The sequence below is a fragment of the Emydura macquarii genome, unplaced genomic scaffold (genome assembly GCF_026122565.2).
Source record: "Emydura macquarii macquarii isolate MOO-44397 ecotype Brisbane River unplaced genomic scaffold, CSIRO-AGI_Emac_v2 contig_431, whole genome shotgun sequence".
Taxonomy (NCBI): domain Eukaryota; kingdom Metazoa; phylum Chordata; order Testudines; family Chelidae; genus Emydura; species Emydura macquarii.
The window spans coordinates 6,280,446-6,304,486 of NW_027130568.1; the positions used below are offsets into that span (position 1 = coordinate 6,280,446).

The following is a 24,041-nucleotide window of genomic DNA, read 5'->3' on the forward strand; positions in this document are numbered from 1 at the left end:
AATACATCATAGTTTGGTTTTAGACTCAACATGCCCAAAGAAATTCATGGAGGATGAGCTATTGTTTAAGCTGTCTGAAGAATCAGGGAATCAGATGGAATCCATTTACACTTTGCTCTTATTTGGATGGCTTTCATTGCAACCATGAGTCCTAGAAATTTGCTTCTTTTGTAGTGACTTCTTTTATTTTAATGAAAACTGAGATTCTGTAGACTGAACATGTTGTGTGGGCCAGGGAAATACATTGAAAGGGCTAGTTGTTTGACACGATCTCCTGAAAGGAAAAGGAAGTACAAAAACTACAGTCAACAAAACCAAAACCAAAAAACCCCCTCAACACTATTTGAATTCCTCTTGGTACAAAAAATCCACCATGAGAAATAAGCACATTTGTCTGAGATCTTGTCTGTATTAGGAAAGTTGCACTTGGTTAATTAAATTGATTTAGTTAAACTAGTGCAAACCTAAAATGTAAACACACACACAAATCAGTTTAACTCTTGCTTATGTCAGAATAGCTTACATCAGTAAGCTACAGAGTTAACTAAACTGATTTACACAGAAGTTAAACCAGCTGAAGTGCATCTACATTAGGTTTTTACACCACTTTAATTACATCCATTTGAAATCTATTTAGTCAAACAGATGCAACTTTATTAATATAGTCCTGCCTTCAGTGTAGTTCCCAGAAGACAAGTTTCAAGTTCACAAATATCTCAATACCACATTTAGCACCCTTGTAAGTATTAGCAGAGAAACATAGGCAATATTTCACTGCTGTTGTCGTGTTGTACTTTTATTGTGGATGTGCTATATACAGTTGGATGAAATATTTTAGACAGAAGTTTTCCATCAAAAATATGCAGTTTTGTCAAAATCAAAGGGAATGTGTTGACTTTGATGAACATTTTGAAGGGAAAAAGTTGAAACATTTCATTTTTCCTTTGACATAATATGAAAATATGTATGTCAATATACCATATTATTTTTAATATTACATGTATATAATATAATATTTTAATGTAATGTAAAGGGCAAAATGCTGGGGGACAGGGGTGACTCTAAGGTATTTGTTTGGTTTGATTTTTAGTTCCTGAAAGCTGAATATTGAGTATAATCTTGTAGAAACAGATTTGAAAAATTTCTGTGTAAGGTTGTTTTGCTTCAGCAAATGAAAACATTATGTTATAACTCAAGGTAAGAAATTATTATACATTGTTTTATGTATCTTTATATAAAAAGTTACAAGTAGCAAGCATATGACACAAAGAAATGGAACAGTAACAGCAGTAATTGTGATTGCATGCTTTTTACAATGTATCTAATCAAAGGGATTTCTGCCAACTCAAATATTCAGTAACACATGCAGATTATTTTCTCAGTGTCAAATTCAGTCATATTGCTAGATGCATATCCAACAAACATTTCTGTTGCAGTGATCATGAATGGCTAAATACCTGATTTCAATAAATTGTTCCTGAAATTGGGTATCTTACTTTGAACCAAATTTAAAAAGAAAAAGAAAAATGACCAATAATGATAACAATTAATTAGAGTCTTATTGCCATCTAGTAATTTTACTCAACACGGTTTGCTAAACTTTTTCATGGTATGAGAATAGGTGATCAGAGAGTCCATAAAACCTCTAGCTGATGTTTCCATGGTCCATAGTTTCACATTTCATTGTAGCATGTTCAAAATCACTCAGGAGCGCACTATTCTCAAGCAGTCTATATAATGAAAACAATGTACATACAACAAAAGTTCAATGTCAAATCATCTTCTTTCACATATCACACAATAGACAAGTTGATAAAGACAAAGTATATCAACTGAAATAATACTAACATAAAAAATAAAGCTAGGATAGTTTCAGTCAGGAGCTAATTTCTTCTTCAAGTTTCCAGTAAATCTCAAAATTTATTTAAAAACTAAGGAGCACTTGGTGGCCAGCAACCAAATTACAAAAGAAACATATTGTGCAATGGGAATATCTTGCTGAGGAAGAAAGAAATGTCTGTAACCCTTAGGTTTGGATAAAGGCAGTGGAATGAATTTAGAAACATGTCCACTTTTTTTTTTTTTTGTCAGACAGTTGAAATAATTCACTATAGATCTTTCCTTTCACAGTCCCCATGTTTGTGTAAATAGTTCTTCTCTGAAAACAAAACACAGTTAAAATATTTTCTCCCTATAAAGGCAAATATAGGTAGACAAATATATTTATCTAACTATGTAAAAATATTAAAGCATTTACACATTTTCTCTCTACAAAAGATATATACACTTATAAACATTTGTATGACAATTATACATATCTACATATAACACATGTGTATAGCCTATGATCTAGCTGTAACTTTATTATGAAAGTTGAGATGATATTTATTCAGATAAATCTTGGTGGCAACAAATTAAATGCAAATCAACAGCCTAGCAAATGACAATGAAAATGATTTGTAAATGGTAAATATTAAAATTACACTACTGATTCCCAAAACTAACAATGCTCTGCCTCACCACACTTCATACTGTTGAATGATTCAAATGAAATGACAACAAGTAGCTTCATATTTTTCATGACTAAAACAGACTTGGCTGCCAGATTTTACATACTGTATCACATGATAGGCCTTTTAAAATATAATTTTCATAAATGAAAAATGAAACACCACATCCATGCAAAGCATCTGTCTTTATAATGTGCTTAAATGCAAGTCAGATTTAGCAATGGGATGATTATAAAGCTATCAAGTATAAGAATTTTAATACATTTTATGTTTAGTTTATAACGTTAAAGCAGTCATCTGCAATTTTAAATTCTTTATATATGCAAAACCGACTCTTTATGTGCAAAGTTTTTAAACTAGCTAGCATATATCTTGAAAACTATCCATTTTTTTCAAATAAAACAATACAAAATGGAATGCAACAGATGGTGCATGTGGCATTCATGTATGTTTACTTACCTTGAGTTTGCCTTTTAGACCCTAGTTGTGTTGTACTCAGACTCATGTTTGCTTAGAGACCCAATGAGGCAGAACCTGGAATGTTATGGCTATTTCATTCAACATAATAATATTTGCATAGAAAAAATATATATGCATATATACACTTAATAAAAAGTATATATCTTGATAATTTGATCAATTTGTACCAAGTCATTTACAAATGCATGCAACTACACTAAAATAACTGAAGAGTTTAAGAGAAAGACTTATATAGCTTAAATGTGCAAAGAAAACATGTAGGGCATGTAAACAAACATAAAAGCATAAAAAATAATGTATGCAAATGTATACAAATACATATAAGAAGTTTCTGAATGCTCTTTTCCAAATAAGTCATTCATTACTGTTTCAGTTTTTTCTTTTTCTTTACTTGTAAACTTTTAATCATTCTTATTTACAGGCATTCAAGATGCAATACACAGTAAAAATAGCTTCTGTATTAAAAAAATGTCAGACTTTACTTTTTCATTGATTAGAAAGACTTCTCAACAATATTTTTCTATGTAAATATGTAAGAATATTCTATAAGCACTGAAATGTCTCATTCTAAGTGAAATTATATATATATATATATATATATATATATATATATATGTGTGTGTATATATATATATATGTATTTATTTTAATATGACAAGCAGTGATATATCATGGTTAATAACAAAACAAATATTGTAATGTTTTGAAAATATTGTAATTTACTCTGTAGAAAACAGTGTTTCATAAGAAAGGGGATTTCCTTATCTCTGAAGAGTGTTTTGCATTGGTCTGTCATGCACCAAAATAGATAAATACACACTTTTTACTGATTTGGACTTTTTGCTTGTTATGCATTGTGGACAGTACCAAAGGCCACCTCTTAGCTGTAAGGAAACCTTATGCATGTAGGTCTTTCAAAAAACTAGATTTTTTCAAAAACTTCTTTGGTTTAGTAAAAATTGTACCCACTCTGAATTAAGTAGTGTGAGTGTGTGAGAGATAGTGTGAGAGAAAGAAAGAAGGAAAGAGAAAAAAAAATAGGGGTGAGGAGCTTCAGGAAGGGAGAAGATGGAGATAGAGAGAAAAAGAGAAAGAAAGAAAATATAATGGCCTAAATAAATATAAATGGCATATAAATAAAAAGAAATTTATAGAGTAAGGAAAAAAGTGAAGAAAATAATATTTTAGGGGCAATCAAGTCCTTATGCAATAGTCTTCATCAAAAATCAATTGATACTGACCGCTGGACAGCTTTATCATGTCTTGACAGCCTGTGGCTTGTAGTTGGTACCTCTTCAATTTCATCTATCTCACACGCATCTGCAGCATCTTGTGAGTAGCTATGCTTCATTACAGGGATATTTCTCCTATTCATGGGCTGGATGTGGGGCTTTACAGGTTGGGGTTGTATTTCTGTCAAGATAGAAGCATCTCTTGTGCTGAGGTTACTATGGCTGCCCTTAGTGCTAGACAGTTGTGATCCACAGTGATGGTCATGAATGCATTTTGAAGATGATCTCCGCAGTTTATGATAATTTTCAAAGTCATCTGCAACATCTGCAAGATCAGCTGCAGCCCCTGTCCCTCTAAGAGTACATAACTCATAATGAGGAGGCTCAAACACCTCCTGGAATACTGTTTGATCAAAGTCTGTTTTCCTTTGGACAAATTTTTTACGAGGTTGTTTGATCTGTACTATAACAGAGATAATAATGAGGATGATCACAATGCAAGAGGTCACCCCAATTATAGTCCCGCTGGTATTGGTAAGTTGGTCCAATATGTTAGCCTTTCTTTTTTCTGTGTGACAGAAGAAAAGCATAGCATTAACGTCTGATTAAAAATATAAACACAGCCATGATGGTTTTGATGCTTAGCATAACATTACTGCTATTCTGTGTTTGAGTTTACAGAAGCAATTTTGTAAAAAATATAAAAAAGTGATATTAATAAAAGCTAAAGCAATCACATACTGGTACTACAAAGTTTCCCGTTTGCCAAGTGATCATGAGGATATAACCAAATTCAAAGATATGAAAGGCTAGTTTAGTTTTTAAAAACGGTTTTGAATTTTATTCCCAAGTTCCCATTGTATTCCAAAACAAATCACAAGTCTTCTACACAATACTCCTGTGTTACTTTACTTTCCCCTCCCTAGATATATGCAGTTGGGAAATGAGATCAAAGAAGTGGTAACAGTTTATAATTTAAAAATTAATATTTCTTTGCATTTGGAACTCATCCAAACTACTAATATTAATGAGTGGAGCTGAGGGTATTCCAAGACTGAACTGAATCAGAAGAAAATGGAGGAGTTAATTCAAAATAAGATTTCCAGGAAAAAATCCTCTATCAGCCATTATTTATTTTATTTCCAGTAAGACCTAAAACCAGGCTAATGAATATGACCCTTCAGAACATCACTAGCTCAAACTCAAAGGTTGATCCTACACACTACCTATTCCTTACTGGGGGCTGCCAAGTGCTGATCGAGCCCATTGTTAGTATAGAGAAGAAAGAGAAATTCACTCTGCCTGATAAAATATCTGTCCCAGCATTAAAAACATTCAGTGGACTCCGAGAAAGGGAATTACATTTCATCTTCCTCTTCTATATATTTCTCTGTGGTTTGCTTCCTAATTTACAGGTGCATAGGTGGGCTGATGATGGAGCTCAATGGGAGTTGAAAGAGCTCAGCGCCTCTCAGGAACAGAACCTTTAAGTACAGCACATTTAATGTGAAATTATGAATAAGGTTTAACTTTTCATTCAGCCCCATTTCTACTGTCCCACTAATGTATAACGGACTGGTCTTACTTCAAAATCAAAGGCATTCACAACGTATCAGTGACACCCACTGCTTGGCCTGCATAGTACTTGAGGTACTGCTTCACTCCCCATTGGACTGCTACTGCAGATTGGTTCCAGGGTCCTCCAACTGACTGATGAAGACCTGGCAGCAGCACCAAATTCAAAAAGCAGCAGCACAGCAATCAGCCTATTTGTTTGCTGGAGCCAGCAAATCCACTTCTCTAGTCAGAAACGTAATGGGGAATAAATAAAAAAACATGTCTTAGTGGTAATGGTACAGTTTCAACATGGCACTTAGACAATGGAAGATGAGATTCATTCTAGAAATTAAAGGGAAGAGTGGGTTTCTCCTCCCTGCCCCAATTTTTTTATTTATGAAGAAAAAAGAAAAGTGATATAGCTTTTCCTCAACTGTAAGCTTAGCTTCTGCATAGAATATTACTCATTTTAAATTTTTCATTGTGTTTCATTAAGTGTTTCATTCTTTGCCAGTCTGAGTTCATTTACATTTTACTTTCTTTCACTGCTTGTCAGAGGATTTTACAGACTTCAGTGGATTTATAGGCTGACTGCTAAGCCACCTCTTTTTTTTTTTTCTTCCCTTGATTGGTTCCTAAATTTGGCTTATCCCATGTTTCCAGGAACAAATCTGCAGTGACAGAATAAGCAAATGGTCTCCACAGCCTTAAAGAAGAGTTAGTTAAACCATTTTTTGTGAAGAAAACAGATGCTGATTTTTTCAAAAAAGTAAAGGGAATCAGACATAGACCACCTGGAAACCAATGTCACCACCTCGTCAGGAGTGCCAATGTTTCTCCTTGACAGAAACATCATGCCTGCTTTCCTGTATCTATTTTTTACATTTCAACTTGACTGGGAGATTATACATGGATTTGGCTGCTTGATACAGAATTACTCCTGCTGCGCCTGAGGTTTCAAGGCTGCTGTTATGAACACCAGGCATCACAACTGGAAAAACTGATTTCAAGCATGATAAGAGATGTTCTTTCCCCCCTGTCTTGGCCCTCCGCATTGATGTCAAAGTAACTGGTGATAGCCTAAACCTTTCTGTCTCCTCTAGCCCACTTCACAAAAGAGCAAATAACAAAGCAAAGCAAAAAAAGGCAAACGTATGCAAGTTCATCAGTGTTTTCATCCCTTTTCTTTTTCTCTCATACCTGCTATATTCTGCCCCTACTTTGCTCTTACTTGAAGCCTTAACCCATAAGGCCCATAAGTTAATAACTCACTGAATTCCCTACAAGCTGTTCCCTACATAGTTAAATATCTTGACTATTTCAGTTCTATGTACCTATAAATTACCTTTGCAGTGGTTCTCATCCCAAGGATACACACAGTTCTGGAGTCCATTGCAGACCAATGTATTATTAATGCACATATTACTATGGCAAAAAAATGCATTAGCGTCACAAGGGGCTAAAAACAAAAAGAAAGAAAACCAATATTAAACAGCAAATCACTCACCTTTCAATACTAAGAATATCTAGGAATGATAATATATCTTAAATAGCAATTAACTATATAACAGAGGTTCCTTAAAAGTAGTTATTCTTTCTTATACTAGTTGCATCACTGACATGGCTCTCAAGGCGCACACAGGGACACAGGCACACACTGGGGCACAGGATTTCTATCACGTTTAAGATGGATGGGGTTATTGCCCAGAATTTTTTTAATTTATTTTAACAACAAATATCTCCATTTAGAATGTGTATAAACTCCAGCTGTAAATAAAATACTGGTGTCAATGAATGAAGAGATTGATCTACGTATGTACTTATTTGGCTCATGTTACTAGCATCTGAACATGGACATTCCACAGGAGATAAAATACTCTGAAGGATAAAAAAGAAGGAGTACAATAAAAATTCACCCTGCTAACAACACATGAACAAAGATTATAAAGCTCTATTAGCCAAGAGGAGTGCATACTTCCCTAATGCCAAGGGTAATGCATAGGTCACTAATACTACTAAAGCCTTAGGATGGAAGTTGTTCTGAAGGCCATATGCTATCAGTCTGCACATGCAAAATCAGTGCCATGCATTGTACATGCTTATAAATGAACTATGTTGCTGGTAAGAATTCTCCTTCAAAATGATTTAAAATGGTAAAATTAAAATATTTAATGCTACATATATAAAATGTCATTCACTTCAGTAGTGGTTCTGTTAACATTCCTTTTAGTAAAAGAAATTCAAAGGGTTCTTTATCTTTTTTAATGGCTACTGTTTAGTTGCACCAGAGTAAAACCAATATAAACACTCTGGTTAAAGCAAATGTTTGGGCTCATATCACACAAAGTATTTGCATAAAAAAACGGAAGCTGTTAAATGATCTAATCACTTGGATTAATCTGAAAGGATTGTGATGGTCCCAATAATGACTTTAGAAGTCAACTGCTGTTCTCATGAGAGCCTGGGTCTGGTCCTGTGCCTTTTTTTTTTTTTTCTCTCCTTTTTTTTTTTTTCTCTCCTTTTTTTTTTTTTTTTTTTTTTTTAATAATAGGTCATACAAATGGCTGGCATTGAGACAGAAATATTTTAGAGCAGTTGCAGAGCACTTCTTCCATGATTTGGAAACTAAGAACAGTACAAAGGATTTATACTGTGGAATTAATGGCTCCATATATCACATCAAAAGAAATCCACTTTTTTAAAAAGTGCCTATCTGCAGATTTCCATAATTGACTATACTAGTTTCTTCAGAGCTGTTACAGTCTGTTAAGCAAATAATAAATGTTATCAAAATTTGTACATTTCCCAAAAAATACAATCATCCAATAAAACATAATAGCTATAATGTGTATTTTCAATTTTAGCACATATACCAAAAGCCACTTAATTACCCAAGCAGATTGTAATGGCTCCAATAAAGCAGTTATGCACCATCAGCTAAATAACACACCTTTTAAAAAAGCATAAATATGTATCTGTCTGAATATAAACATGTATTCTATGATAACCCCTTCTTGTTTTCAAAAAGTCTTTCATGTCTACCTTCAGGCTGTCCCTCTCCCCCCCCTTGTTTTCACCATTGTGTTGCTCTAAAAAAAAACCCAAAAAATCCCACCCTCTAAATTGGTAGAGTTAAATGTACAATATATGCCAAAGTACATCTGAGTGAAAACTTGGCATATTTGGCTCACAGGGACTCCAGAGGTTGGGGGATTTATTCTTCCATTTGGATCTTTGAAGGTCCCTTCCCGCCCCACCAGTTTGAGTTTGGAATTTAAACACAACATTTCAAAACCAAAGTTCCGCTAAGCTGAAATTGCTGGATTTCATCTGGCTTCAACAGAAAACTAATAGACCAGATCAGTTTTGCTCAAATCTCATCCCAGTTTGCTGAAAAGGCTGGGAAAACCTTCCCCTTCCTTGCCATGGCCCCAGGCTAGGGTGACCAGATGTCCCGATTTTACAGGAACAGTCCTGATATTGGGGACTTTGTCTTATATAGACACCTATCACTCCCCACCGCTGTCCCAATTTTTCACACTTGCCGTCTGGTCACCCTACCCCAGGCTGAGTTTTAAGTTTGTTACAAGAAGGTTTATATTCTAAATTAGACAGAAACACCACAATTGCTGATCATCAGGCTTGAGAGTAGCACATACCTGCTGGTAGGGAGGTGCACCTATCAGCAGGTATGCGCTATTGCAGCACTCTCTCTCTGCTGCTGTTGCTGTTGTGTGGCGCCACTTGACAGTGAGGGCTGGTGGAGACACCATGTTATGTCAAACAGTTGCCAGCCTCTGCAATATTATTATAGTTGCACAGTATAGCATCAGCCAGAGGTCCCAATCAGGATGAGGGGCCCTGTTGCACTGGGAGCTGTATACTGTATATAGATAAAGACAGTCTCTGCCTCTAAGAGATTATGTTCTAAGGAGAGGGGGAAAAATGCACACAAGAGAAGCCTGAGAAGCCAGTCATACTGTAGAACACAGGGAAAGGATACCCAAAAAGGATAGATGGGGAGAGAAGAAAACAGGAAGAGGAAGGAGAGAGAGTAAGAAGTTTGAAATGACAAATTAGAATAATCAAAACCTTTGGTGAGAAAGGAACTGAGAAGAAAGTCACAGAGCATGGAGAGTAGGGTCTGAAGCAGCATTCCGTCTCTGAGGGTGCAAGGCCACTTAGACTTCTATGTGTTGTCCTCATCCCTATAAATCCTGCCTGGCATGGTCCTAATCACCAGAGAGGGGATTAATGATGGAAAATCAACCGCTATATGGAAATTTTGAGGAGTGGTTTGAAGGAACAATGGAATGTCACAATGCACAGAAATAGAGGCAGTTCCAAGTGTGAGAGCTGGGGACAGGAGGGAAATAAAGGGTGTCAGGAGTTGGGGGAGGAGATAAAAGAAGCATTAGGGAGAGAGGAAAGCATGGGGTATAAGAGAAAAAAAGGTTAGGTAGAAATGAGAGCTGAGATATAGGCAGGGCTGGAAAGAGGATAACAAGAATTTTATATATAATAAAACAGGAAATCAGTGAAGAAATTCAAGGATGGGAGTTGATATGGTGAGAGCAGCAGGAGAAGATAATGATTTCTAGCAGCAGCATTTTAAACAAACTAGAAAGAGGTGAGAAATATGGAGGCTAGAAGGGAAGAGGTTACTGTTGTCAAGAGACAGGCAAGCCATGCCTCAGTGTTCTAAGCAGTGGGAAAGAGGAAGGTAAGGAAGAAAGTGTGGTTTAGAGATGCAGCAGCAGATTTTAGAAAAAGGAGCAGAGCCTGGACATGTGGGGAAGAATAATGAGGGATCAGAGGACATCAAAATTAGAAACTTTTGTGATGGGGGGTGGAGGAATTCTCAATTTTGAGAGAAAAGAAAGGAAAGAAAAGTTCAGTTTTTAATATATTTAAGGTCAAGATAGTGGGACACCCAAAGGGACATTTAGGGTAGTTCATGGGACATATGGAAGTGGATGAGATCACCCAGGGGAAAAATGAAAAAGCAGTAGACCATGGGCAGAACCCTGAGGGATGTCAACTGAAGTGAGGATGGAAGAAAAAGAGGAACCATTAGCGTAGGAATAGGACAGAGTTTCAGGACAGCAGTTAGTTCATGGTGTTGAAGGTAACAGACATAGCTAGGAGGAAGAGTATGCAGAAGACACCTTTAGACTGGACAAGAAGTATATCATCAGTGGTGATCTTACTGTGGGCAGTTTCAGAAAAGCAGCAAGGGTGAGGAACAGGTTAGAAGGTTTCAAGGTGAGGGTGGGAGGAGTGGATTTTGATGCATCAAGAACTGTATGTTAAGAAGCTTAAAAGTGAAAGGGAGAAGGAGCTGAACAAGGGTTTCTTAAAGGCAGAGGAAAACAAGAACAAACAAGGGAAAAGAGAAAGGTATCAGATGAGAATAAGAGGTTGAGAATAAAAGAAAGAACAGATTAGTGATGGAACTATGGAGGAAAGAGAAAGTGGGTGGAGGATAGGTACTGGAGCCTAAATATGTAGAGAAGCAGGACAGCCTCCGAGCCAGACTGTGTAAAGATGAACACAGTAACAGCAATCAGAAACCCAAATGTAACAAATTCATAAATCTAAAAAAGAAGAATGTACACCACGTTTTAGATGTTTAAAGTAGTCAGCTCCTCAATAAGATGCTCTGAACCTTGGGGGAGGGGTAAAACAGTCAAACAACCTTCAGGATTTTTTGATTAGTGGTTCTTGGAAAAGTGAAGGATGGGATCTATCAACATTGAGGGCTTATCAATCCTCCAGTATACAGGGGAATTAGCTCCATAGTGACGTCTGCATTTTAAAGAGAAACAGAGCAATGGAATACAGCAGGAATTTCTGAGCCTCATTACTCCAGAATGTGGGCATCACAATCACTCCAGAAAGAAATGGAGTGGACTAGGAATGATTGGGCCTGGTGTGGCATCCCCTGAAGACAATGGAGAGATTTAGTTGGTCATTAGGGTCCCCTGAAGAAGATGGCATAGAAGACAGAAAGGAGATGGGATCAGTCAGAGTGGGATGGTTGGTTATAGGGTTTGGTGGGATGCCTGAAAGTTTCAGAAATTGACCCTGAAAAAGATCACAGTTCAGATTATGTGTCACTAATGTTAGTGGAGATTTTAAATTCGGAGGTAAGTTTTATTGCTCACAAAAAGTAGATTTTGATATCACTGGCTACAGCTAGATGCGATGGAAGAAAATGTAATGCAAAGTTCTCCACACAACTCTGCCAGTGCACCTGCAAAACACTTGTTATTCCAGATTGGAGCTTCTCACACAAGACTTCTGTTAAGTGGTGATTCCATTATTATTCAAAAGTTTCATTCAGGAACCAGAGTGTATAGCCACACTCATTTCCTCTGCATCCCAGAGCAGACTTAGATCAAGATCCCAGAAGTTAGTAACGTACACTCTTTGAACACAATGAACAACGTATAACACAACTGATCATATTATATAGCTTGCTCTATTTTGCTTTCATAACTTTAAATCTTTATATTTTTAACTTTAAAAATATTCAAAACATAAGAAAATTCTAGTTTTAAATAATCAAATTAATGCACCAGTTAAAGGCTGTTTTTAAAACCATCTAATTCTTTTTCCAACTTCCATTTGAATTGTTGCCCAGTCACTTAAGCATTATTTCACTGCAGTGCTACAGTGTATGCCATGTGACACAGAGAATCTTTGCTTGCAGATTTATTCACATCTTCTCAGCTACTGAAAATGTTGGACACAAGATGGTGCACTAATACCAGAGGATCTGAAAACACATGTAACGGATTCAAAATATGAAATAAATGGGTGACCTCACTGAAAGAAAAAAAATGTTTTTTCTCACAGCACTCCTTAGGGACAATGACTAAAACCACAAGATATACACAAGATACTAAACTATAGACACAAGACACTCTCCCTTGAAGGTCCAGTGTTTGCGGATCTGACTTGCAAAGTTGGACATTGAAGTTCTACTCTCTGCTCCAAATCAGGCACCACTTCTTTCTGTTTTGTTATGGAGCCTATGAACCCTTGTGAATCTGCTCTGTTCCTCCCTCCCCTCCCCCCCCCAAAAAAAAAAAAAAAAAAAAAAAAAAAAAAAACTATTCACTGAATTTGTATTAAATTCATAAATGATTTTGGTGAGGCTCAAACTACACTTTTCAGGAAATAAACCAAAATTTACAACCCCAAAAGGGTGTATGATACACATACATTTACATTCAGTATAAACTATTATATCTGATGTTTGTGTATAATGAGTTAAATATACTATTATTTACCTACACCAAAATTCTGTAAGCTTCCATGGTTATTCTGGGAATGAAAAACAAACACTATTATACAATAGTGTCAAAATATTTGTATAAGGTCAAATTCTGACTTGTCACTGAACAGGTGAGACCAGAGCTCCACTATCCAGCTGAGCTCAAGTACCATGGAATAATTTGTGAATTCTCAGAGGCACGCCCTCTTCAGGAACAGCAAGGGAGCAAGCTCTTTGTCATTTCCCCCTACCCTCCCCATCTCCTCTCCTAGAATATTTCTTCACTGCACAGTTAACCAGACTCTTACCTGTGTTCTAGCCCAAACCTCCCACCTACCATCCGCTCAGAAAAAGCCTCTGATCCAGGTTTGGAAGTGCTTTAAGATTGGGCTACCTGGGGGTTTGGGTTAGAATCTGGGCTCTGCTTTAAACTCAGGCTGGAACCCACCCACTATGTGGTGAGGACACACGTTAAATCACTCGAGAGCAAACAGTCCTCCAGAACCTTTACACAATTCTCCTGACGGACAGACTAACTAGTTCTCTTGCAACTATTAGGCCTGGTCTACACTGCCAGTGGCTGTCGACCCAGCGTTATTCTTTTTTTTTTTTTTTTTTTTTTGGGGGGGGGGGGGGGGAGAGAGGAATTTACTGTGTCAACTGGAGAGCACTTCCGGGATCGATTGACCAGTTCTCCACTTCCTGCTCAATAGATCCCGCTGCATCAATCCATGCAGCCCCGACAGTGTAGACATACCCTTAGTTGACTGGAAAAGATTCAAAGTGTCTCAGCGCAAAGAACCATGGGATATGCCCTGAGACATACCGTTGAATGTAGAAATAATGAGGACACAACAATAAGGGTAAGGTTTTGCAGGAGGGATGCTCATACTCAGGCCAGGCTAACCTAGGCATTCAAACCCGGGTGCTGATCACCAGGGCGATCACTACAGTGAAGATGAAGCCCCAGAAGCTGAGCTAGTGACTCTATCCCCCACCACTACATATAGCAGTTGTGGTGTTGGGAAGAAAGTACACATTTCACACAATTCCCCTGAGCGTCAAAGAAGTCACAGCATTGTGCTCAAGACATTTACATTTAACCTATAGATCAGTTGGGACTGTTTATTCCCCACTCCTTTTTTACTGAACAAGGAGGACTTTCTTTTTACAAGATCAAGAGAAGCAAAATCGTTCAGGTATTCTTCTCACCATCCTTGAAACAGTGAGGGGAGAAAAAAAAACTCTCTCCTTTCAGACAGGTTAAAAAAAACAAATCTGTCAATGATGCCATATGTCTTCTACTTCATTTATGTCATTAAAATTGTTAAAATAGCAAACTCTATAATACACTTGTTATTAATCATGAAGGTGGGATCACCTGTAATTTGCTTTCCTGTTATTAACAAGAGGGATGTTACATTAAAAAATAAATCTTCATTGCCATTAGCAACTTGTCAATAATAATATTTTATTCAGTGCCTATCTTTCTTATTTATGGCCACCCTGAAACACAGTTAGTCAGGTTATATATTATTTTATTATTGGTTTTATAGTAGCACCTTGAAGCCCCAGTCAGGGACCAGGATCACATTGTAATAAGTAATGTACAAACACAGGACAGAAATATTGTGTCTTCCCCAAAGAGTTTACAATCTAAGTAAATGTGAATTTTGCTAAGGATTAACAGTAGGTATATATCAGTATTCAAGGGTTTTTGTAATTTAATTTAATTTAATTTTTAAACAACTTAATGACTGTTTGGCTATTGTTTGATGAAGACTAAACAATGTGGATTGTGGTCAAGATTCTGCCACTTTTAAATGATGGACCATGTATTAATTTTGATAGCATACATAGACTCAGAGTCAAATGTGTTAACGTGACTTTGTCCAAAATTAAACAGTTTAAACAAGATTCAGGGTTTGGTATACCAAGGCCTCAGCCTGCTCGGTACCATGACAAATCCTTTTAACCTTTTAATAAAGAGATAGAAAAAGAAGGAAAAACAATTAAAACCATTGAAATGTAAAATATTAAGTAAGGCTTCCATTTTAACCACAACCTTTTTTCCTTTCCCTCTAGTTAGAGAGAGGTTTTAGAAGGAAACCCCATTGGATAGCTTTTTAGATGGTCTTAAAAATAACTTTCTTTTTTTGCGGGGGAAGGGATGAAGTTAGTTGAGATGGGATGGAACCATTGTTATTGCTGCTGCTGTTAAAGTCAATTCCCATTTTCTAGAAGACAAAACAAGACAAACGAAGACAAAAGGGAAGAGAAAAGACAGTAAATGTAGCTTCCATCTCTGGTTTTGATCCATTTGCAACCTTAGTACTGGAAAAACACAGGCACAGCATACAGTCTTAACAGCCATTCCAGAACGTGGGAAACTTGTACCAGTATCAACCTGTTTAGAGCTTTGCTTTTAGCTGCCTCTTTTTGGATACAGGTTTACAGAAGTGTTGCAAAATATACAGTCTTGGCTGGCTAAACCAGGCCCTTATTAGACAGAAGGCAAAAGGAGAAAGAGGAAAAGAGAAGAAATTAGGCAGGGAAGGAAAAGGACACATGGGAAAAGGGGAGCGACAAAAGTCTCACATCCCAGGTGTTTGGGATTTAGCTAGAGCTGGTGGTGTCATCTGGGTCCCTCTCTCACCCGATATGGTCAGGACATCCCTCAGGATTAGGATGTGGAAGATCCTGGGGTCCCAGTTATGATGGTGAAGTTTTTCCCCTTCTTTCAATCAGCAATTGTTGCATTAGCTTCCACCAATTTTCCTTCCAAAATCTCCTTTTATTGAGAATCACAATAGGAAGTGATGGGTGAAGGTGATGGGTGAAGGAAGTGAAGGTCGCCATCCCATTATTTTGTCCGTCAGTTAGGCCTAATTTCTGACATGCCAGTTTTGGTTCATTGACTTCGGTCCCACACTTCTCTTGCTTCCCTTGACATAGTCCGTGAATTATATCAATAGGCCTTTTTGATTAGACTAATTCAATCTGTATATCTTTTGCAGCTTTTCCCATCTACATTTATTTTTACAGGGTATCGTGACACTTTAGAAATCTACTTTCCCACAGCTGGCTCATAAATTGGATAGGCCAATTATCACTACAGCCACTCTTTACTCCATGAATAGTCCCATGGAAACCAATGGGATTACTTGCAGAATACTACTTAATGTGTGTTACGGTAGCAGAATCATGTCCTAAGTAAGGAAATGGAAAACCTTAAGAGGTCATACATTGGCCTAAGTTGTAGGCATGCAACCTGACTGAAGCCAATGGGGTTACAAGAGTATAAATCTAGGAAGAATATGGCCCATAGGACTTAATATCATCCTACATCCCTGTCTCTCATTGAAGTCAACTGGGAAGACAGAATTGGACCTATTGCATTATGCTATTTAATAGCAATGGCATACCGATGGGGGGGATGGGAGCCAGGCTCGCAGGTACTGGCCTGTGGGGGGTGCCGGGCCAGCCCTTCACGACACACAGGGGGCACAGGAGGCTCTGTGGGATAACTGGATGGCAGTCATGACATGGCATTGCATTCCCTGCTGGGGAAGAGGGTGCAACCTCACTGAAGTCAAGGGGTTTGCACCAATGTAACTGTCAGCAGAACCTGGACTTTATTCTGTCACTTTCTCTGTACCCCCACAGGTGCAGAGTCAATTCTTCAGTATCTCTTCATTTTATTTGATTTTTTCATTTAGGTTTTATAATTTGGGCTGGAAACTAGAAGGTTTCAGTTTTTGAACTTTTGTCCTTTTGCGCCATGCCTGATCATGCCATTTTCTCCAGCTGATGGACATAATGAATATTTTATTTTTCACCCTCTGCATAACTCAATAATAGGTGAACACATTTCACTCAAACTTAATAAAATGTACTATTTATATGCACAGTCCATGTCTAGATCACAAAATTTGAGATGTTATGGCCTAGATCTGGGGTTTGGTTGTTTTGCACAGAGTGTAGCTCAAAAGTGTGCATACAAAGGTGGCTTAATTTATCTCCAATCTTGCTATAGCTATGAGAAGCAGGGTCAGTCACTCTGCTCGGTGCTAGAGAAACCTAAGGGATCCTCTCACTTAAGGCAGCTGCATATGTCCCTAAAAGGCTAAAAATCAGTTGAGCATCAATGTGTCCCAAACACTCCCTCTTTCTCCTACAATGCTAGTGAGAGTATCATGAGCTTTGTCTATTTAACACTAAGTTTTTTGGGACAGAGACTCTCTCTTATATGTGTATGCACAGTGCTTAACACATTCTTGGTTGCCCTTATTAACGAACAAAACAAACAATAGTGTCTCTATTTGCCTTTACACTGGGTGATCCTCCTTGGCAGGCTAGTTTAGCTGGAAGGATGGATTTGACTGGTAGTACTGCACAAGTAAATCTGGTCCTATATTCCACGATCTGCCTGTTTGGGTTTAGAGGTGAAAGAATGATATTTTCTGTTGGGGTTTGGATTCCCTCTCTGGTAGCATATTCAGTGCACTCAGGGTTATGGATAAAGGGATGGGATAAAGGGATAAAATAGCTGTCAAAAAGTGATAGAACGAGCATCTTGTCTGTTGTGCATACAGAGGGATTTTCTCTTACCCAAAGTTCTGAGAGTCTGCTTTTAGGTTAAACTATAGGTTTAGGTTAAACTAAACTGAAAGGGCTGAAGATAGTATGCTGTCATTAATCAGGCTGGAGATCACCGTCAGAGTTAAGACAGGTTAAGTGAACAGTCAGTAAGTTGGGGAGGAAACATCTATAATATTTATAAGAACAGTTCAGGGAAGAAACATTTTTCAAGTCTACTTGAACATGCAAACAAACATCTTTTTTTTTTTCTCTCTTTTTCACCCTTTCTTTATCCTCCTGTCATTCTGTTTCTCAAATTAAATTAAAATTTATATTTAAAGTATACTGAAGTCACTGCCTCTCACATATAAGAATTATTAAGTAGGTGCATGGTAAAAGGGTATCTTAAAATGCAGTTGTATTTTGAAAGAACATCAAGTGGGATTGGATCATAGTCAGATGCATTGAACAGACAGAGCTTAAATGGACAATACTCAATGATATTTGATACAGTTGATGATTCTATTCACTGAATATTTAGTGAATACTCAAGTGTTAAGAGTCTCGGCTACTATTTCAACTATATAAGAGTCAGTCACTCCATTTTGTTGGTACAATCAATTTAGACTCTGTTTGTATGATACTGTCGCCCTTACTTCCCACTGGAGGAGAAATCAGTGGGTATATTCTCAGTGTAATTTGTTTTATATACACATATACTCCAGTCTTGGAAAAGAAAGGTACTTAAACAGCATGCAGACAAAGCCTTCTTTCAGTTTTCTCTACCTAGAATGAATGCCCAGTTCCCAGAGAGCTACTGTGCCTCAAGAATTGATTCTAATGAGAGACTGAAGCACCAAGCAAATTCTCCTGCTGCTTGCAAACCTTCCTCCATCAGGACCACTGCCATGACACAAAGCCTTGCATAACAAAAACACCGTCACAGTATGTATTCCAAAAATTCAACACTGCACACTAAGAAATGGAACTCGGAAGGTTATGTATAACAGTGCCACTTGGTGACACCTTTCAGAATATGTATGAACGTTCTACTTTGCCACTCTTTCAACATGTGCATGGAAAAAATAAAATCATGAAATAATTAATAATAATACTATGATGTGAGACCCTTACTAAACTGCAGAGACCAATGAGGAAGATTCACGGCACAGTGAAATACCACCTGCCCCTGTTAATGAATTGCCTTTTTTATCTTCCTTCTTGGATCTGAATGAATAGAACAGCTATTTTTCTGTTAGTCTCACAGTGTGACACAGGTCTCCTCTCTTACTCTTGTGGCTACCCTTTCCCTGATCTTTATCTTGATGAATGATGCGTGCCTGGGAAAGGTGCAAATCTCATCCTCTCTGCGTGGATGATCTCATCATTTCCATATGCTGCTAAAACTTAAACTTTTCAGCCCTACATGTTGTGTCGTGCAGTTGTTGCATCAGACTTCTGCTTTAGCTTTGATCTCAGACACACAACAACAAACTTCTATGTACAGAACCATCCCTGGATATGATACATAAAGTACAAATGACATCACCATGAAATCCTTAGGGCCAAATTCGCCCACCACACACACATGTAGCTCTCACTGAAAACAATGGGCAGTGTGTGTATGTATCTCAGGGCAGAATTAATATGTGCTATGATTTTAACATGTCAGTGATATTTTAGAGGAAATTGACCAGCTCACATGACATGGAAAGATTTTCAACCTTCCTGACAGAATATAATAAACAATGAGCATCAGCTGTTAAACCATAAACTTGTCAGCTGTTGTTGGACATGTAATATTTTTTGTCTGAAAAAGGTTTATAGAACTGTTTTCAGGTTTCATGGAATATAATGTTTTTAAATGGCTTTCCATGGCTATGACTGAATTTCAAAGCCTTGTAAACATATACTTGCTTACATCCTGGTCAAAAGTTGATGATCGTATGAATTACTCTGGTTCTTTAGACGCAGTGAATCCTCAGTGCCTATTTCTCTGTTTCTAAGGTAACAGAGTAAGATGGGTTTTTTTTCCTTTTTCTTTTTTTTTTTCAATGAATCAGACCTTGAATATTCAAGACTTCTCAGCCACGGAAACAAAACAAAGAGCAGTATCATTTCAACAGAGGAGTATCTCTATATTTTAGACAGAGGCTTGATTTATAGACAAGAGAAACACAAACTACCCTTAAGGCTGCAATGTGAGAGAACTGTGAAAAACACAGCTGCAGGCCTGTAGAGTGTTAGAAATTTTTAATCAGAGACAAATTAAGGAATTATAAAGGCTCCTCTCCAGTCCATTGCTTCATTATAGAGTACATACAGAATACAGCTCAAGAATATATTTGATGGGATTGTGCGCACATTCTAGTCTTTGCTGGCCTTTTGATAAACCAAATCTTTTTATTTGTGGTACTCTTGCTCTATGTTATTGCTATTACCCATGTTGGTGTAACCTGCTCTTCCTTCCCAAGGCACTTATTAACTTACTTCACTGTACCATTTGTCAGCTGTGAGATGCATAGCACTAAAAATGATATTTGTAAAAATTAACACGAATCAGTATTTATAAATAAATAAAATAAAAACAGTCCTTTCCTAAAAAACAGCCAGGTTATTTTCATTAAAAAACCCAAACATATGCTCTTTTCACCACTGGTTTAAATTAATCTATCATTTCTGGCAGTGTTGCTGCCTTTGAAACTATTTGACAATGACTGTCTTTTGTTACCTTCAAAGGCAATTCTCTTTTCCTCTTACTCTGAGTACAAGAGTTGCTGCTGTTTTTACTCTATAGATTAAACAACGAGAAGAAGAGACTGCCTAAAGTGACTATTATTCAAATTTAATTTTGTTTGTCTTTTATAAATCATAATTTCATGTAAAGTTTTTGGACAACTTCTATGGTTACTAAAAAATTAAATAAAGGATTTAAACCATCATCTCTTGCTTAACAGGATATGATGTGCCTGCTTATTAATATATCCACATCATCTAGTGATAAAATAATCATATTGCAATTCTCCAGTGCCCTTCATCTTAAGATCTCAAAGAACTTTGTAAACAGTCAGTGATTAGGCCTCACAGAAACCTCTGTGCAGCTTGATCATCCCCCACCTTAAATAAATGGAAACTGAGGTAGAGAGAGGTTAAAAGACTTGCCCAAGGTCATAGAACAAGTCAGTGTAAGAACAGATATCCAGACCTCCTGTTTCCCAGTCCTGTTCTCAATCCACTGTTTCACATATCACCACACAGCATAACATACAGAATAAAAACCTGGTTTGCCATGTTAATAGCTTGTTAAGGAACATCCTTCAGTCCTTACTCTGTATGAAGAAAGTATCAACAACAGTTTATGAGACTTGTATCATTTGACATACTGAAAGATAGAGAGAGTGCTTAGAGTCTTACGTTCTTGGAAAGACGTGAAGAGCATCTGGAATCGGCTATTTCGACTGCCTTCATCTGCCCACATGCGGATTACCCCAAGACCTGTACGCAGCATCACATCATTAGCAACAGTGCTGCAAAATTTAGCTTTTAAATCCTCCACTGAGCTACTTCCATCATAGACAGCCACAAAATTTCTTTTGCATTCATTAGAATTCTGCATTTCATAATCCAAGAATCGTAAATATATCTACAAAACAAACAAACAAAATGAACAACTGTATAAACCAAAATAGAAACAAAGAACAATTAAACATCACTGCTCTCTTTGGGGAAAAATAGACACTTGAACTGTAATCAGATCAATATCATTTTGCTATTACAGGTGACAAAACAAAGGACACTTTTAATGTTTTTGCATTAATGCAGTAACTGTGCATGTTTATTCTTCATCACATTTTGCATTGTTCTAAAGTCTAGTCCAGAGGAGGTCCGAGGGCTTCTTTTCTTCCTTATGTTGAGAACCCCCTGCTTACAATTTAAAACTTCTACATGTGCCCCTTTTAGGAGAAGCAAGTATGTTCCATAATCATCCAACCTGATGACAGGTCAGAAACGTCTTCCCGTGCTGACACAATATTGCTCAATTACTCACCCAGCCAGGAGAATAATAAGGCAAATACTTGCAGCTCCCTCCAGAGAGTCAATGTGTGTCATCCTTGTGACATGGCTAAGCTCCACTGACTCAGGAAGTGAGAATCTAGAAGCCATTCAGAACCCAAACATTAATCTTTTTATGTTTCCTCAAGCAGTCTGGTCACCATCTCGGTCTTTTTCAACAAAGCCCTTACAGTAAGGTCAACAGGGATGAAACCCGCAGTGTTTCATAGAAATTAATCCAAAACCCTCAAAGGCTTTAATAGACCATGAATATCTTTCTATGGAATTTTAAGCCATTTTATCAAATGTAACTAAAATATCATCCTGGCTAAAGAATTCTGTAAATTAGTTTATGAATTTTAAGGAAAACATATTCTCGATTAAAATCTATAAGACCTCCAATAAGGGAAGCCATATTACTGGTTTAAGAGCATTTGCTAATAAATTAAAGCAAAATCAAACACACCGGTAATACAGAAAGTAAATCAGAATTTAGGCAGGCACATGATATACCACTAGACCATACAGCATACCTTAGGAAAATATTATAGAAAGCTAGAGTACAGCAGATATAGTATAAAATTCCAGTGTATACCTGTATGTGACCCCAATGGTTGAATGTATCTCAAAGCTGCCTCTTCACTTTGAAACAAATACAAAACAAAAAACAAAAACCCTCCAATTCAATTAGCAGTCAGCATTAGTTCTCTCTCCAATGCACTTTCTGCACAAAAAAATCTCATTGACTTCAAACAGTTGTTCCCAGGAAAAGGCAGAAGAGGAGGAGCACATTCTCTATATTTTTTATGGCTTTGAGCAAGTGTATGAGCACAGCTCTCCCCTAGACAATCTGGAGGAACCTAGATTTCACAGCACTCATGTTTTAAAACTCTTATTGCTTAGAACGGATGGGCACTATTTAACAGCCTGCCACTTGACAGTGCATATTTTGAAATCACCTGTTAATTATTTAGATACAGTATTGAAATGAATTGATACTTTTTGTGTCTTGCAAGTAGTCTCTCTATAGAAATGCTGTTCTTAATAGGATGTGTGATAATCACATCAGAGCACGAAAATAGGGTTGTCTGATTTCATTATATTCATCTAGTCTTTATTTTAATAATAATGTGGTTTTTTTTAATTTACATAGTATGTTTCATCCCAGGTTTTAAAGATGCTTTACAAACATTAATTGAGCTTTGTAACACTCTTGTGAATGTTAATATGCCGATTTTACAAATGGGGAAACCAAGTCACAGAGCAGGTAAGTGACCAAAGTAACAGTGTATCAGTAGCAGAACTATGAGCCAGAACTCCTGACCTCCAGTCCCATTCTCTAGCCCAAGCTCTTTCCCAATCAATTCTGGAGTGGTGGTACACTGATGAGCATGACTCAGAGGGTTATGTCCCACCCAAATGGCTGTAAAGTGAATTCTACTCCTGAACAGTCTAGCTGGATTTGATAAAAGAAACCATAACTTGATGAGACTCTAGCTTTGCTGATCTATACAAATGGAACACTTTGCTTTAATCCACAAACTCTTCTGTCTGCAAAGTATTATTTCATGGAGTTCTATCTACCATACTGTCCATTGAGTGTAACACACAATCAATTGTTGAAGTTGACTGAAGAATGGTTACCTTGCTCTTTTTCACGTGTTGTCAATCTTTCCTCACTGTACTGACTTAAAAAAAAAAAAAGTCATACTGTCTTGGGGAATACCTCCCCTACCACTTACAAGAATGTAGCATCCATCCCTGGGGCAACTACAGCAATTATTTACATGGCAAAGTGGCATTTAGAAGATATTTTAAAAGTTCATCTCACAGTATTTTGCTTTAATTTCACCTCCCACACCATCTGTTCTGTTCCTCTCTTTCCCCTGGCTCCCTTCTCCTGCACATGAATGTTGCCCAAACATGTCATCCTCATCTCCCTCTGGTCCTCAGCTTCTTCATTCTCCTCTTCCTCCTTCCCCCAATTACCCAGGATGTTCCTCTGTTGCCGATAGCTGGTTTCTCTAGTCCCAATGGGGGTTCCAGTCCTCACAATAGCTCCTATTTCCTCTCCTCCACTTCTTAAATAGCATTAGTCCCTGGTACAGGCCACTTTGTATCCAGTAGCTTTTTACAAGCTGCCAGGCTTCTGCTTGCCAGGACAATTCTGCACCTCTGTAGAAGGAGCTGAAAACAAGCAAGGGAGTCATCAATGGGCATCCAGCCAGATCTCTACAGGCCACCAGCAGATGACCTGTGAAGCATGGATAACTATTTTTCTTTTAAAGGGCCAGATTGTGAGTGGCTTCTGTGCATCCCTGTGGAGCAGGCAGAGGCAAATAGGAA

General features: G+C 37.3%; 1 protein-coding gene across 4 annotated transcripts in view; it reads right to left on the minus strand.

Annotated features, from left to right (window-relative positions):
- Nucleotides 1-1,198: 1,198 nt before the first annotated feature.
- The window catches only part of NETO1 (neuropilin and tolloid like 1), a 79,242-nt gene continuing 56,399 nt past the window's right edge, over nt 1,199-24,041 (minus strand). The window contains exons 7-11 of one of the 4 annotated variants that reach the window (XM_067537498.1): nt 21,057-21,285; nt 7,125-7,238; nt 4,232-4,790; nt 2,970-3,044; nt 1,199-2,158 (exon numbers count right to left, since the gene is read on the minus strand). In XM_067537498.1, the coding sequence (XP_067393599.1) occupies nt 2,984-3,044; nt 4,232-4,790; nt 7,125-7,238; nt 21,057-21,285 (963 nt within the window). In that variant the 3' untranslated portion in view covers nt 1,199-2,158; nt 2,970-2,983. The remainder of the gene's footprint in view (nt 2,159-2,969; nt 3,045-4,231; nt 4,791-7,124; nt 7,239-21,056; nt 21,286-24,041) is intronic. The other 3 variants (XM_067537497.1, XM_067537499.1, XM_067537495.1) reach the window with 3 other exon arrangements.